This window comes from Podarcis vaucheri (genome assembly GCF_965113315.1).
Source record: "Podarcis vaucheri genome assembly, chromosome: 4".
NCBI lineage: Eukaryota > Metazoa > Chordata > Lepidosauria > Squamata > Lacertidae > Podarcis > Podarcis vaucheri.
The window spans coordinates 677,152-692,591 of NC_138762.1; the positions used below are offsets into that span (position 1 = coordinate 677,152).

Sequence of the window (15,440 nt, forward strand, 5' to 3'; positions counted from 1 at the left end):
ACTCGGAGCTGTCCATGGAGGCACAGGTCTAATCTGTTTCCAGGGCAGCTGTTTACCAGCTCCATCTGGTACGCAGGCTGAGACCCTACCTGCCCATGGACTGTCTCGCCAGAGTGGTGCATGCTCTGGTTATCTTCCGCTTGGACTACTGCAATGCGCTCTGGGTGGGGCTTCAAAGGTGACTCAGAAACTGCAACTAATCCAGAATGCGGCATCATCTAGCCACAATAAACACCTATATGACTACATAGGGGATAATTTCTGCAACCCACCCCCCACTCTTTAACCCAAATCTAATTTTAACCTCTAGGTCAGCGCAATTTCACTGGTTTGATAGACAATACAAGGTGGGAGACACAGGGCTACCCGAAAGGGCTGGCATGGAATCACCCTATATAGTAGATAAGCAAGATGGCTAGCTTAAAAGCAATTGCATTAAATGTGAGGGGGTTGGGAAACCCCATCAAAAGAAAATACATCACCTTGTATGTAAACACCATGAAACCACACACCGCCTTCCTACAATAAATACACAACCCTCCCAAACTCCTGAGCGATCCCTGCTTCAGTCAACAATGAGTTGCACCTGGCTCAGCGAAGTCCTGTGGAGTAGCCATAATACTCAGTAGAGACCTGAACTTCAAAGCCACAACAGTCCTCAGAGACAAAAGAGGCAGACTCATTTTTGCTAAAGGGACACTAGATGGCAAAACTAAACTGACAATTGGCTCCATATATGCCCCAGACTTGAAACATCTAGAGTTCATCCCAAAAACATTAAACAAGTTCCTCTCCTCCGAAGGGGAAGCAATTCTGGGGGGGGGGGTGACCTCAACCTAAATATGAAAAGCATATCCCTGAAAGACACCCCCCCTACAACCCCATGGGCAACCTTCCTCCGAAGGAAACCCCCAACAATTAGGGACTCTTACAAGTTGCTAAAAATGCTAAAAACTGGTCTCTATGAAAACTGGTCTCTATGACGTTTGGAGTGAAGAAAACCCAGGAGACACCAGCCACACATTCTTGTCTGGGCGCCATGGCACAGTGTCCATCTGGACAGCATTCTGCTCACACAAGGTCTGATCCCCTCAGTAGAATCAATCAACGTAGGGCAATGCACCGGAATAAGCTCAGAGTGTAATATAAGCTCTTCCTCTTGCTCTTTGAAATATACTCAGAGTCGCAAAGTGATTTCATGCTCTTTATTCAGCTCATAGTGATGAGGAGGAATGAATGGAAGTCCCCTCACAGTATCTGCTTTATATACATTATTTACACAATGGGCTGCACATGATTGGCTAATTCCGGAATTCTACTGTAAGCCAATCAGGTTGTGGATTCACTTCTATCTGGAGCAGGATTGGGTGGTTCCTGCCAACCAATCATACTGCTGCATTGTTCTAGGACCAATCAGACTGCTGCATTCTGAATCCATTGTTCTAGGACTAATCAGACTGCTGCAATTTGGATCCTATTGTTCTAGGACCAATCAGACTGCTTCAGTTTGGATCCTATTCAACTCAGTACATAACACCCTTGTACAGGAAGTCTTTGTCACTTGTTTGCCGATGCTTGAAGAGAGCAGACATGATTTCTGTTATGCTGAAGAGTCAGAAATAAAGCAATGTAAATAGACGTTTCTGACCATCTCTTTCCCCTACCGGGGGGGGGGGGGCAGGAAAGAGTGGGTGTGCTCTTCCCACGCTGGGGAGGACACGCAGCAAGCTTTAATTATGATTGCAAGTGAGTAGCAGCAGCAGCAGCCCAGAGCTGGACGGACCCTCGGAGAGGGCTAGGGCCGTCTTTACCTGGGGGGTGCAAGGGGTGGGGGCCAGGGGCTGCCACTGAAGCCGCCTAAGCTCTTAACCATCTACCTGTTAAGAAGTAATAAATAATGTTGATCCAGCTAAAAAAACAAAATACATATATACCCAGGTATTACTGAAATGTATACCTACTTTATCTCTAAAGGACTTGAGACTGGGTGTGCTCATTGACCAAAGATGCGCCAGCGGCTGCGCTTGTCAAACGGTTGCAGGAATTTGTGTCTAGGTTGGGGGAGGGAGGGGCTGCCCCTCCAGCAGACATCATGCACATGCAGCCCACCCCCAAAATCAGCACCATCACTTTTGTGACTTGTCCCCACAAAACACTTCATCGCAGTTCCTACTTCTATTCAAAGGGCCTCTGCTGCACGATACCAAATGTAAGAATTCACTGATCAATGTCTCTATGTACTGGCTCAGTGGGGAAACTTCAGAAATTCATCTCGACCTGTGAGCTCAGCTCCTCCGCAGCCCCTCTGCCTGAGGGATAATCCCTGGCCTCCTGAGACCTGAGTGCCAGAGAGGGAGCCATTCCAGAAAGAACAAACCAAGAGGAAGACAAAAGGGTGGGATGAACTTGGCTGGGAAACAGGGAAATGTGAAGATCTCTTTTGTGACACTCGCTGGGTGTTTGGTGGAGGGCAGGGGGAGCCATGGGGCAGGATCCAGGATGCTCAGATTCCGGCCACCAGATGTAGGAGTCATGTAGTTATGATATGATATGATAGTTATGATATGATAGCCATGTTCAAATATATAAAAGGATGTCATATAGAGGAGGGAGAAAGGTTGTTTTCTGCTGCTCCAGAGAAGCGGACACGGAGCAATGGATCCAAACTACAAGAAAGAAGATTCCACCTAAACATTAGGAAGAACTTCCTGACAGTAAGAGCTGTTGGACAGTGGAATTTGCTGCCAAGGAGTGTGGTGGAGTCTCCTACTTTGGAGGTCTTTAAGCAGAGGCTTGACAACCATATGTCAGGAGTGCTCTGATGGTGTTTCCTGCTTGGCAGGGGGTTGGACTCGATGGCCCTTGGGGTCTCTTCCAACTCTAGGATTCTATGATAAAGAAAGACACCAACCAGGATAAGGTGGAGCAAAACAGCAGCTTGGCCTTGATTGATCTGTTGCAAGAGGGGGCTCCCCTCACTTGCAGGAGAGGGGAGGGACCCAGAAAAATGGGGTGCAAGGCCTGATCCAGACTTTTGAAATTGCCCCCCTGCGGATCAAGCCCACCCCCCTTCATTCCTCCCCTTCCTGAATTCTGGGGTGAGTTTCCTTCCTTCCTTCCTGCAAAGCCCTTTTCCCTGCAAACTCTTCCTCCGGCTTCTGGCCAAGGGAAGGAGATGCTCTGAGCCCCCAAAAGGATATCTGGGCACTGAGGGAGCCAGGGGGGCAGCTGCCCCCCCCCCGAAATCCATAGAAAAAGAAGAATCTGAGGTTTTGCCAAGGGGGACTCGGCACTGCAAGGGTTAAAGGGAACCGAGCTGCCTTCCTAGAGAGGCCAGGAAGCAGAGGGGGGGGGGACAGGTCCTTTCCTGCAAGGAAGGGGGGTGTTGCTTTGGTGTGTCTCTCCTGCAAGGGCTGCCTCGCTCTCCCTCCTGGGATCTGGTGAGTCTCCTCTCTCTCTGGGATCTGGTGGGGGTCCCAGGGCTGCAGCAGGGGAGGAGGCCGGGGGGGGGGGCCTGATCTGTTCCTGCAGGGGGGACACCCCCAAGTCAGGGGGGAGAGGGTCAGGGGTGCAAAGACCCCCCCCCGCTATGCTCCTGCTACCCAGAGGAGGGAGGAGCCCCGGGGCTGAGAGCCAGAGCTTTTTGCCAGACTCCCCAGGAGGAAGGTCAGGGAAGGAGAAAGGGGGGGGGACCCCAAGTCAGGGAGGAGGAGAGGGTCCTGCCAGGGAGGGGCCAGGTCTGCCACGCTCTCCTTCCTGCAGATCACAGGATCCCAAACTCATTTGACCTTCCGCCCCCCCCTTTCAGAAAAAATCTCCCTTCTTCAAACAAAGGAGTCCCTGGGACTTTGACTCTGTGTGACGTCGCTCAGCATCACTGCACAACAGAGGAAACATCTGCAAATGGTTTTCCAAAGCTGGACTAGGAGGTGGACTAGTCCCCCCCCCAATAAATAAAACCCGATGTGGAGCAAGGAAGTTAAGGTGGGAGAGAAAGGGCAGGAATAAAGAGAGGGATCCCAGTTTCCCAGAGTCTGGCTGCTGCATTGGGGACCAGTTTCCCAGTGTCTCCCAGGGCAGCTCCCCCCGGAGGCCACTGCAGCAATCCCCTCGCACCCAGAGCAGGGCATCCCAGGACCACATCCTCTCTCTCCCAAAGGGATTGTTGCTGGCAAAGCAGCCGGAAATGGGCGCTGCTACTCCCTGAGCCTCCAGGGACCTTGGCATCAAGGGCTGTGTGTGTGTTAAGCCATCTAAGAGAATAATAATAATCAATTAGCTGCCTAAATTCCAAAGGAGATGTATTTGGCCCCACCCACTTGGCCCTCAAGGGGTTGAACAGATGTATACCTGGCCCTCAGAGCAAAGAAAAAGGACCCCACCCCAGGAGTCTGTCTTGAGAGCGGCAGAGAGTCCAAGTGCAAGAAAAGGAGACTAAAGCAGGGGAGTGGGGGTGGGGAGCAACTCCTGAGGACCCCCGGATGAGGACCCCCACTAGAGCCAGGCATCCATTTTTCAAATGACTCCCTTGTCAGTCAGTTCTGACTTCATGCATTGACTGGAAGGCAGGAGCAACCAGGCTGACTCATCTCCCAGAAATCCCTTCAGTTGCCTCCACATTCTGCATTGCTAGAGGGCTGGAGACTGACTTCTTCTCCCCTTCCTCCTCCTCTTTCTTTTCAAAAAGGTATCTCATGGTTTGGGCTCTGGTCCCGTCCAGTCCTGATTCCTGGCAAGACTCATCCATGCTTGTTCAGGGATCTGTTTCTTCTCCTGACCTACAAATTCTGTAACAGAACAATGTATTTGCTTTCTAGGATTTGCTAGAGCTTCTCATTCAGACGGACAGAACTTGGCAGAAGACCAAAGGGTTCCTTCCAATCTCTCAGAGGCTTCCTGAGAGCACAGATGGAGGAGCAAGACCCAGCTGGCCCTGAAGCAGGAAGAGGCCATGCCAACCAAACTGGGAGCAGTGGGGGATTCTGGGAAAACTCTGTGCTGAAGATCCTGGGTGAGGAGGACACCCTCCGCTCAGAGGTGCAGAGCCAGCAGTTGAGGCAGTTCTGCTGCCAGGAGGCCAAAGGACCCCGAGAGGTTTGCAGCCGACTCTACCACCTTTGCCATCAGTGGCTGAAGCCAGAAAGGCACACGAAAGCTGAGATCCTGGACCTGGTGATCTTGGAGCAGTTCCTGGCTGTCCTTCCACCGGAGATGGAGAGTTGGGTGAGGGAATGCGGAGCGGAGACCAGTTCCCAGGCGGTGGCCCTGGCCGAAGGTTTCCTCCTGAGTCAGGCAGAGGAGAGGAAGCAGGTGAGGGAGACTTTCCTCTGGATACTACCTTGACCAGAGCCAGGGCCTTTTCGGATGTGGCTCCGTCCTGGTGGAACGCTCTCTCACAAGAGACCAGGGCACTGTGGGATTTGACATCTTTCCTCAGAGCATGCAAGACAGAGCTGTTCCGCCAGGCCTTTGTTGAGGGTTCAGTCTGATTCTTTTCTTTCAGTACAAGAATAAGCATTAAAGAGGCTTCCTAGCCCGCTCACACCTCCTTTATAAGACCAGTGGTAACAGTAGTTGGCCCTAGCGAATATTAACCACTCTCATTTTTACTTGACTTGATCATGGATGGAGGATTTGACCTGGCATGTGTAACAGAGACTTGGTTGGATGAAGCAGATGGGCCTGTCCTTGCCGCTGCTTGTCCACCAGGTTTCTCTTACACACAGCAACCCAGGTCATGAGGGCGGGGAGGGGGGGTTGCAGTGATTTTTAGGAAGTCATTAGTTTGCACCAGGCGTCCTATTGGGAAGACCCAGTTCTCTGAGTGCATGTTCTGGAAGTTGGGCAATAGGGGCAGTACAGGATTCCTTCTGGTGTACCGACCTCCCCGCTGCACCAAGGATTCCCTGCCTGAGCTGCTTCAGGTCGTGGCGGATGTTCTCCTGGAGACACCTAGCTTGGTCGTCCTAGGGGATTTTAACATCCATGCTGACACGACCTTACAAGGGGCCGCTCGGGACTTCGTGGAAAGCATGGCCTCCATGGGGCTGTCCCTGAATAAGTTTGGCCCAACCCATAGCCGTGGACATGCCTTGGACCTGGTGTTTACCTCTATGGATGTTGGTGATCTGACACTAAGTAAAAGCGAAACGAAAGAAGTGCCATGGTCAGACCACTTCCTGGTGCACCTGGACTTCTCTGCGACCCATCCCCTCTGCAGGGAGGTGGGACCGATTCAGATGGTCCGCCCCCGCCACTTAATGGATCCAAATGGTTTCCAGAGAGTGGTAGGGGATGCTTTATCCCAAGTTGATGGCCTTTCAGCTGATTCCCTGGTGGCCCGCTGGAATGTGGAGTTAACCAGGGCTATTGACTGTTTGGCTCTGAAGCGCCCTCTCCGATTGCATGGAGCCCGGACAGCCCCGTGGTTTTCCACGGATCTGAGGGCAATGAAACAATCGTTGAGACGGCTAGAGCGCCAGTGGCGGATGACCCATTCTGAATCTGACCGGACACAGGTTAGAGCTCAACGTCGAGCCTACCAAGTGGCGATAGGGACGGCGAAGAAGACATTCTTCACCACCTCTATTGCATCTGTAGAAAACAGCAGCAGGAGACTTTCTCAGGTGGTCTGCAATTTAGCGGAAGCACCTGCTACATCAGGGCCCAGTAGGGGCCACATGATCTCCTGCAATGATTTTGCAAAGTTTTTTGCAGATAAAGTCGCTCAGATTCGGGAAGAGGTAGACGCCACCATGGGAGCAGGGCCGGGGCAGGAGAGTGCTAGAGTCCTGTCTAGTCAAATTGCGTGGGATCAGTTCCAATCTGTTACCTCCGAGGATGTGGACAGGCTGCTTGTTTTTTTAAAAAAGATATTTATTAAAGATTTTAAACATTAAATTCACCAAACACATATAACACCCTCACCCAAATACAACAAACAAAGAACAATAGAAAAAAGCAAAAAACAAACAAACATATAGTAACAAACACACCACAAAATCAAATATCTAACATCCATTTTTTCTTAAACTTTTGGACTTCCTCGCATCTCCCATCCCTACGTTCCCAGTTATAGAATTATAAACAGCAATTTATCACCTTATTTCAACTCTTATTTTGTAGTTTTCAAATATTATGTCCCCAACTTTAAACATTTTTATCAAATACTTAAATACTTAATTTAGACATAATGTCATTCCAAAATTTATCTTATTTCTCAAATCTCACTTATTCTCATGTTTCTTTCAACTAAATTGCTGGTGCCGTGTTGTTTTCAGTCCTGCATCCTTCTTAACACTCATACAATTTACAATGTTTTTGTAAATAGTCCTTAAACTTTTTCCAGTCCTCTTCCACTGCCTCTTCTCCCAGGTCTCGGATTCTGCCAGTCATTTCTGCCAATTCCATATAGTCTATCAGTTGCGTCTGCCATTCTTCCAGAGTGGGCAACTCTTGGGTCTTCCAGAGTTTTGCGATAAGTATTCTTGCTGCTGTTGTTGCATACATAAATATCAGGGGATGATTAGCTGCTTGTGCTTAAAATAGTGCCCCTTCAGAGTTTGTGCGGCCCCACAAACCTCTGTGTGTGACAGAGCTCCTCAGACATGTCTGCTCTTAGTCACTTGTAGAGTCCGACAGTGGCTGTCTGCGGAAGCGCTTCCAGCAAAGAAGTTCCTTAACGGAAACGCGTCTCCTGGACTCACGACGTGACAGCTTCCGGCGAAGCATAGGTCTCCCTGCAGTTGCTTCTGACACCTCCCCGCTATTTTCGCTCGAAGTGTCTCTCACCCCTTTCTCTCCCCTGCTGCTTCCTGCCTGGGCTGCTGCGTCTCTCTCAGCATTACTGAGATCCTCCTCCAGAGACCCCGCGCTCCCCCTGCTGGTCCCTGCTTTGGCTGTTGACTCTCTCCCAGTCTCTGGGAGCCCTACCACTTCCCTTTCCTCCGATGTCAGTTCCCTGACATCCACCTCCCCTCCAGGGCCCCCCTCTCCCCCGCCCCTACTCTCTTCTCTGGGCGGTGAGGAGCTGAAACCCCTAAAAGAATCCTCTTCATCTTCAGACGTCTCGAACATTTCCCTCCATCGGTCTTCGTTCCGACTCGCTGAATCCTCCTCCACCTCGGAATCAGCGAACCCCTCCAACTCTTCTTCTTCGTCGGTGGTGGCGAAGTATTCCCTCCGGAACCTCGCCACTGGCTGGGGTTTTCGAGGGAATCTCTGATGAAAAGTTTCAATCAAAACCTCGTCATCTACATCCTCTGCCCTGACCCAGGTGTTTTCCGACTCCGGCTCCCCTTCCCACATTACCAAATACTCTACTTGCTCTCCCCTCCACCTGGAATCGAGAATCTCTGCTACATGGTAGCTGTGTTCTTTTTCCTCCATAGCTGGTCCCCTATTGACCCTCCCCTCTCTGTCCCCTATATACGGTGACAGCAATGATCTGTGGAACACTGGGTGCAACTTCATGTGGTTCGGTAACCGGAGTCTGAAAGCCACTGGGTTGACCTGTTGCGTGACTTCAAATGGGCCCAGTCTTTTGGGTCTTAACTTCTTACAACCTCCTTTAAATGGTAACCCTTGGGTGGACAACCACACCTGGTCCCCCACCCTAATGCCTTCTCCTTCCCTTCTGGTTTTGTCTGCCTGCCTCTTATATTCCTCCTTCGCCCTGTTTAAATTGAGTTGGAGCTGGCGATGGATCGCTTCCATTTCTTCAACGAACTGTTCTGCGGCTGGAACGCTCCAGTTCTCCCCCTCCCCCCCTGGGAAGGCTCGGGGATGACACCCGTGATTGGCCAAAAAAGGGCTCATTCCCGTGGACACGTTCTCTGCATTGTTATAGGCAAATTCTGCCAACGCCAGCTTCTCCACCCAATCATTCTCTCTGTCATTCACATAACACCTCAAATATTGCTGGAGGACACCATTAGCTCTTTCCGCCTGCCCGTTGGTTTCTGGATGGCGGGCAGTGGAAAAATTCACCTCTACATGCAATAAGCTCATGAGCTTCCTCCAGAACCTGGAAGTAAATTGTTTCCCTCGGTCCGAAACCACCCTCAAGGGGGCACCATGCAATCTAAACACATTTTCCACAAACAATTTAGCGGTTTCTTCTGCTGTGACCGCATGTGAGCAGGCTATAAAGTGGGCCATCTTGGTTAACAGGTCTACCACAACCATAATGGCTGTCTTCCCTTTGGACCTGGGCAGATCAGTCATGAAATCTATTGCCACTGCCTCCCATGGTCTTTCCGGCGTGGGTAGTGGTTCTAATAAACCTGCCGGTGCCCGCCTCTCCCCCTTGGCTCGTTGACATCGGTCACACCCTCTCACATACTCCCGCACATCTTCCCTGACCTTGGGCCACCAGAATTCCCTGGTAACCAGCCACATGGTTTTGTGTTGCCCAAAATGCCCTGCTGTGGGGCTATCGTGCAGTTGCTTGAGTACCTTTTCCCTCAATCCCCCTTCAGGTATGTATAACGCTCCCTTGTAGTACAACGCCCCGTTTCTCTCCTCAAAACCCCCGGGTTTGTCTCCCTCCCTCCTGAGACCCCTGAGTTTGTCCTGGGCATATTCATCCTGCACCGTTCCCTCTACCAGTTCCCTTAGCCCCACCAATGCCGCCCCACACACCCAGCGGTCCTCGGGAATGACATGGGTCTCTTCGGGTGCACCCTCTCCCTCCAAATATTCGGGTTTGCGTGAGAGAGCGTCCGCCCTAACGTTCTCCGGGCCTGGTACGTAACAAATCTCAAAGTTAAATTTGGAGAACTCCTGGGCCCATCTCAACTGCCGTTGGTTGAGCACTCGCGCAGTTCTCCAATACTCTAGATTCTTATGGTCCGTGCGCACTTGCACCTTCTGTTGTGCACCAATTAGTAGGTGCCTCCATCTCCGGAAGGCCTCATAAATTGCAAGAAGTTCCCGGTCGTACACCGTGTAGTTTCTCTCAGATTTGTTCAGCTTTCGCGAAAAGAAGGCACACGGTCGCCACTCGGACCCCTCCTTCCCCGGCTGCAGAAGAAGCACCGCCCCTATAGCTCTGTCAGAAGCGTCTGTTTCGACCCTCAGCTTTTTTTGTAAATCCACATGTAGAAGTTGTTCGTCAGAGGCGAAGGCCCTTTTCAGTTCCTCAAACGCTCGCTCCGCCTCCCCCGTCCAAACAAACTTCTTTTTGCTGCTGAGACAGTCCGTGATGGGCGCCGTCAGGTGGGCGAAGTTTCGGATGAACTTACGATAAAAGTTTCCAAACCCTAGGAACCTCTGCACATCCTTCTTAGTCTTGGGTGTTTTCCATTCCAGCACCGCTTGAACCTTGCCGGGGTCCATGGCCAACCCCTTGTCTGACAAGCGGTACCCCAGGAATTCCACCTCCTTGGTATGAAACTGACACTTCTCCAGTTTCACCCACAGTCTGTTGGCTTGCAGCCTGCTCAACACTTCTCTGACGTCTCTCACATGTTGCTCCTCATTCTCCGAATACACCAACACGTCATCTAAGAAGGCCACGCAATTCTTGTAGAGCAAAGGCCCCAGTACATGGTTCATAAAGGCTTGAAAACACGCGGAGCCTGCTTGTAATCCAAAAGGCATAACGAGGTATTCAAATGCCCCCAAAGGGGTGAACATGGTGGTCTTCCATTCATCCCCTTTCCTTATACGTATCAGGTTGTACGCCCCCCTTAGGTCCAGCTTTGTAAAAATCTTTCCTTTTCGCACCCTGGTCAAAATATCATCAATCCTGGGCATAGGAAAAGCCGCCGGCTCTGTCACTGCATTTAGGGCCCGAAAGTCACATACCAGCCTCGGCTTGTCCGTGTTTTTTTTATCCACAAAAAACACTGGGCTACCCCCCGCTGCCTTGGACTCTCTGATGAAGCCTCTCTTCAGGTTCTTGTCAATGAACGCTCGCAACTCCTGCATCTCCCTGTCTGACATGGCATACAACCTGCCTACAGGAAGCTGTGCTCCAGGGAGTAAATTGATCTGGCAATCAAAGGGCCTATGCGGGGGTAGTTGGTCAGCTTCCTTCTCGCTGAACACGTCGCTGAGATCAGCATACTGTGGTGGCACCTTCCCCTTCTCCATCACTTCCGTCCCTGCTAGGGTGGCTTGGGCCCCTGCTGACCCCTTTTCCCCCCTGCAGTGTTCTAAGCAATGTGCGGAACCGAAGGAAACCACTCTTTAATGCCAGCCCCCCAGCGGATCATGTAGGGCTAGCCAGCTCATTCCCAAAATAATGGGAGCGCCTCCCAAGGTGGCCACATTAAACGCTATCAGTTCTGTGTGCCTTGCCACCCTCATTATCATTGGGATGGTCTGCAAGCTGACGCCTCCTCCCAACAGTTCCCTGCCATCGATCGTGGTCACCTGCAGGGGGTTGCTTAAGGGGATAGTCTGTATCTGGTGTTCAGCAGCAAACTCCTTGCTCATGAAATTGCAGGAGCTGCCTGAGTCCAACAGCGCCTTTATTTTTAGGGGGTGTCCATTTTGCAACTCTAGCGACACTTCAATCACTAGAGCAGGTCGAGGAGCTTCTGGCACTGGCACTTGGGGAAGGGGCACTTTCACTGCTCTTTGGCCTGGCTGCAGTGCCCTGCTGGCAACCAGGCGTTGGCTTTTACCTGCTCCGTTTCTCCCTGCTCTTCCCCCTCAACAGTTCCCACCATCCCTTGCCATTCCTTCCTCTGGGGGCAGACTCTGGCAAAGTGGCCTGGCTGTTGGCAGAGATAGCATTTCCGGGCTCCCTTTCCCTCCTTCTTCGCCCCCTCACTGGGCTTTGAAACTGCGCGCGCGCGGGCTGTTCCGATTTCCATCGGCTCTGCCGGCGGGAAAGCTGGCTCAGGAATGTCTGGAATGCGTAACTCCTTCCAACGTTCCCCTCTCCCTTCCCGCCTCTCCAAGGCTCTTGCCTCCTGGCGCGCTCCAATGGTCAGCGCAGATTTGGTCAGCTGATCCATAGACACCGCCCTGGGGCTCCTGGCCAGCTCGTCTTTCACAGCTGAAGAAAGACCTTCTTCAAATAGCATCTGAATGGGTGCTGCCGATAAATCCCACCCCAATCTGTGAATCAGCATGGTAAATTCAGTCCAGTACTCACGGACAGATCTGCTTCCCTGCTTGCAAGCCATTAGCTGTCTGCGCACCACCCCTTCCTCAATATCGCTGGAAAACATGATATCCATTGCACGAAAGAATTTCATAGTGTCCTTCAGGATATCGTTGTGCGTTGCCATCAGGGGTCGAACCCAGTCTCGCGCCCCCTTCTCAAGATGCCCAATTACGAAAGCAACTCGCGATTCCTCATCAGGGAACTCATCAAACTGCACATTCAGGGCATATTGCATTTCAGTCCTAAAGGCATGGTAATCCTTGGGGTCCCCCCCAAACTTCTGCACTAATCCTGGTACCTTTCTGGGGAACTGAGTGGTTCTCCCCTTCTTGTCTGCATCTTGAGCCCTCCTCTCCTCGAGCCTCGCCGTCTGCAGCGCAAGTTGGACCTCCAATGCTCGGTATCTGTCTTCCAAGCTTGGACCAGCTCCACCCCCTGCGGCTCCGGCTCCTGCTGGGTCGCTCATGATGCTTTCTCCTGCACAGGCAGCGTACAGAGACTGTCGGACTGCTATCAGGGGATGATTAGCTGCTTGTGCTTAAAATAGTGCCCCTTCAGAGTTTGTGCGGCCCCACAAACCTCTGTGTGTGACAGAGCTCCTCAGACATGTCTGCTCTTAGTCACTTGTAGAGTCCGACAGTGGCTGTCTGCGGAAGCGCTTCCAGCAAAGAAGTTCCTTAACGGAAACGCGTCTCCTGGACTCACGACGTGACAGCTTCCGGCGAAGCATAGGTCTCCCTGCAGTTGCTTCTGACACCTCCCCGCTATTTTCGCTCGAAGTGTCTCTCACCCCTTTCTCTCCCCTGCTGCTTCCTGCCTGGGCTGCTGCGTCTCTCTCAGCATTACTGAGATCCTCCTCCAGAGACCCCGCGCTCCCCCTGCTGGTCCCTGCTTTGGCTGTTGACTCTCTCCCAGTCTCTGGGAGCCCTACCACTTCCCTTTCCTCCGATGTCAGTTCCCTGACAATAAAGAAAGTTCGGTCCTTCTTTAACACCCTCTGGCCAACAATGCCCCAAAGGAAGGCCTCTGGTTTCTTAGGGAAGGTATACTTAAATACCTTTTTCAACTCATTATATATCATTTCCCAGAAAGCCTTAACCCTAGGGCAGGTCCACCAGAGGTGAAAGAATGCTCCTTCAGTTTCCTTACATTTCCAACATTTGTTATCAGGCAGGTGATATATCTTTGCGGACAGGCTGCTTGGACGAGTGAAACCAACCACCTGTCTCCTGGATCCTTGCCCATCCTGGCTTATAAAAGCTAGCCGGGAAGGACTGAGCAATGGGCTTCGTGGGGTGGTGAATGCTTCCCTCCGTGAGGGAGCCTTCCCAGACCCGCTGAAAGAGGCGGTTATTAAACTGCTTCTTTAAAAACCATCTTTAGATGCAGCCACGATGGCCAACTATCGCCCAGTCTCAAATCTTCCATTCTTGGGCAAGGTGATTGAGCGAGTGGTTGCCGAACAACTCCAGGCACGCCTGGAAGAAGCGGACCATTTGGATCCCTTCCAGTCGGGATTCAGGCCTCATCATGGGACTGAAACTGCCTTGGTCGCACTGGTGGATCATCTCCGGCGCGCTAGGGACAAAGGTGAGAGCTGTTTCCTAGTTCTGCTGGATCTCTCAGCGGCGTTTGATACCATCGACCATAACATCCTTCTGGACCGTCTTGAGGGGCTGGGAGCTGGGGGCACTGTCATACAGTGGTTCCGCTCCTTCCTCCTGGGCCGTGTTCAGAAAGTGGTGGTGGGGGATGAGTGTTCAGACCCCTAGGCTCTCACTTGTGGGGTGCCTCAGGGTTCTGTCCTCTCCCCCATGCTTTTCAACATTTACATGCAGCCACTGGGAGAGATCATCAGGAGGTTTGGGCTGAGTGTTCATCAGTATGCAGATGATACCCAGCTCTACCTCTCTTTCAAATCAGAACCAGTGAAGGCGGTGACGGTCCTGTGTGAGTGTCTGGAGGCAGTTGGTTGGTGGATGGATGGTGGCTAACAGATTGAGATTGAATCCTGACAAGACAGAAGTACTGTTTCTGGGGGATAGGAGGCGGGCAGGTGTGGAGGACTCCCTGGTCCTGAATGGGGTAACTGTGCCCCTGAAGGACCAGGTGCGCAGCCTGGGAGTCATTTTGGACTCACAGCTGTCCATGGAGGCACAGGTCAAATCTGTGTCCAGGGCAGCTGTTTACCAGCTCCATCTGGTACGTAGGCTGAGACCCTACCTGCCCGCGGACTGCCTCGCCAGAGTGGTGCATGCTCTGGTTATCTCCCCGCTTGGACTACTGCAATGCGCTCTACGTGGGGCTACCTTTGAAGGTGACCCGGAAACTACAACTAATCCAGAATGCAGCAGCCACACTGGTGACTGGGGGGGGGGGGCGGCTGAGACCATATAACACCGGTCTTGAAAGACCTACATTGGCTCCCAGTGCGTTTCCGAGCACAATTCAAAGTGTTGCTGCTGACCTTTAAAGCCCTAAATGGCCTCGGTCCAGTATACCTGAAGGTGCGTCTCCACCCCCATCGTTCTACCCGAATACTGAGGTCCAGCACTGAGGGCCTTCTGGTGGTTCCCTCACTGCGACAGGCCGAGTTACAGGGAACAAGCTAGAGGGCCTTCTCGGTAGTGGCGCCCTCCCTGTGGAATGCCCTCCCACCAGATGTCAAAGAGAAGAACAACTACCAGACTTTTAGAAGACATCTGAAGGCAGCCCTGTTTAGGGAAGTTTTTAATGTTTGATGTATCGCAGTATTTTAATATTCTTTTGGAAGCCGCCCAGAGTGGCTGGGGAAATCCAGCCAGATGGGCGGGGTATAAATAATAAATTATTATTATTATTATTATTATTATTATTATTATTATTATTATTATCATTATACCAGTGGACTGCCGTCTGTCCAGATTTTAATTTGTTTTGAACTAATTTTAAGAAGTATTTTAATCGATTGCCTGTTCTTATGTTCTTTGTATACTGTGTTAGATTTATGATGTTAGCCGCCAAAAGATTGGCTCCGGCCAGGGAGGGTGGGGTAGAAATGAAAAATTATTATTATTATTATTATTATTATTATTATTAGGGGCTCCAAAGAGAGGATGGAGAACATCCCATAATGCTCTGCTGATGGCCCATCCTTTTTCTGGGAAGACATCCATGGAATGAGATCTCACACCCTTAAAGTTTTTTACTTTTCCATTATCATTCTGCTATTTCTTGTCATTCATTCTCTATTTTGAATCCTTGTTGCTTTTTCAGGAAAAGGATCGTTTTGCAGAAATGGACCTGGATTCCTGTGAGGCAGAGAGGCCTCCGTTGGACA

At 51.3% G+C, this 15,440-nt stretch overlaps 1 protein-coding gene across 1 annotated transcript in view; it reads left to right on the top strand.

Annotated features, from left to right (window-relative positions):
• Positions 1–4,465: 4,465 nt before the first annotated feature.
• The window catches only part of LOC309531588 (uncharacterized protein), a gene marked incomplete at its 3' end in the record, with an annotated part of 400,889 nt that continues 389,914 nt past the window's right edge, over positions 4,466–15,440 (top strand). The window contains exon 1 of the mRNA XM_082221178.1: positions 4,466–5,310. Within this exon, the coding sequence (XP_082077304.1) occupies positions 4,909–5,310 (402 nt within the window). The 5' untranslated portion in view covers positions 4,466–4,908. The remainder of the gene's footprint in view (positions 5,311–15,440) is intronic.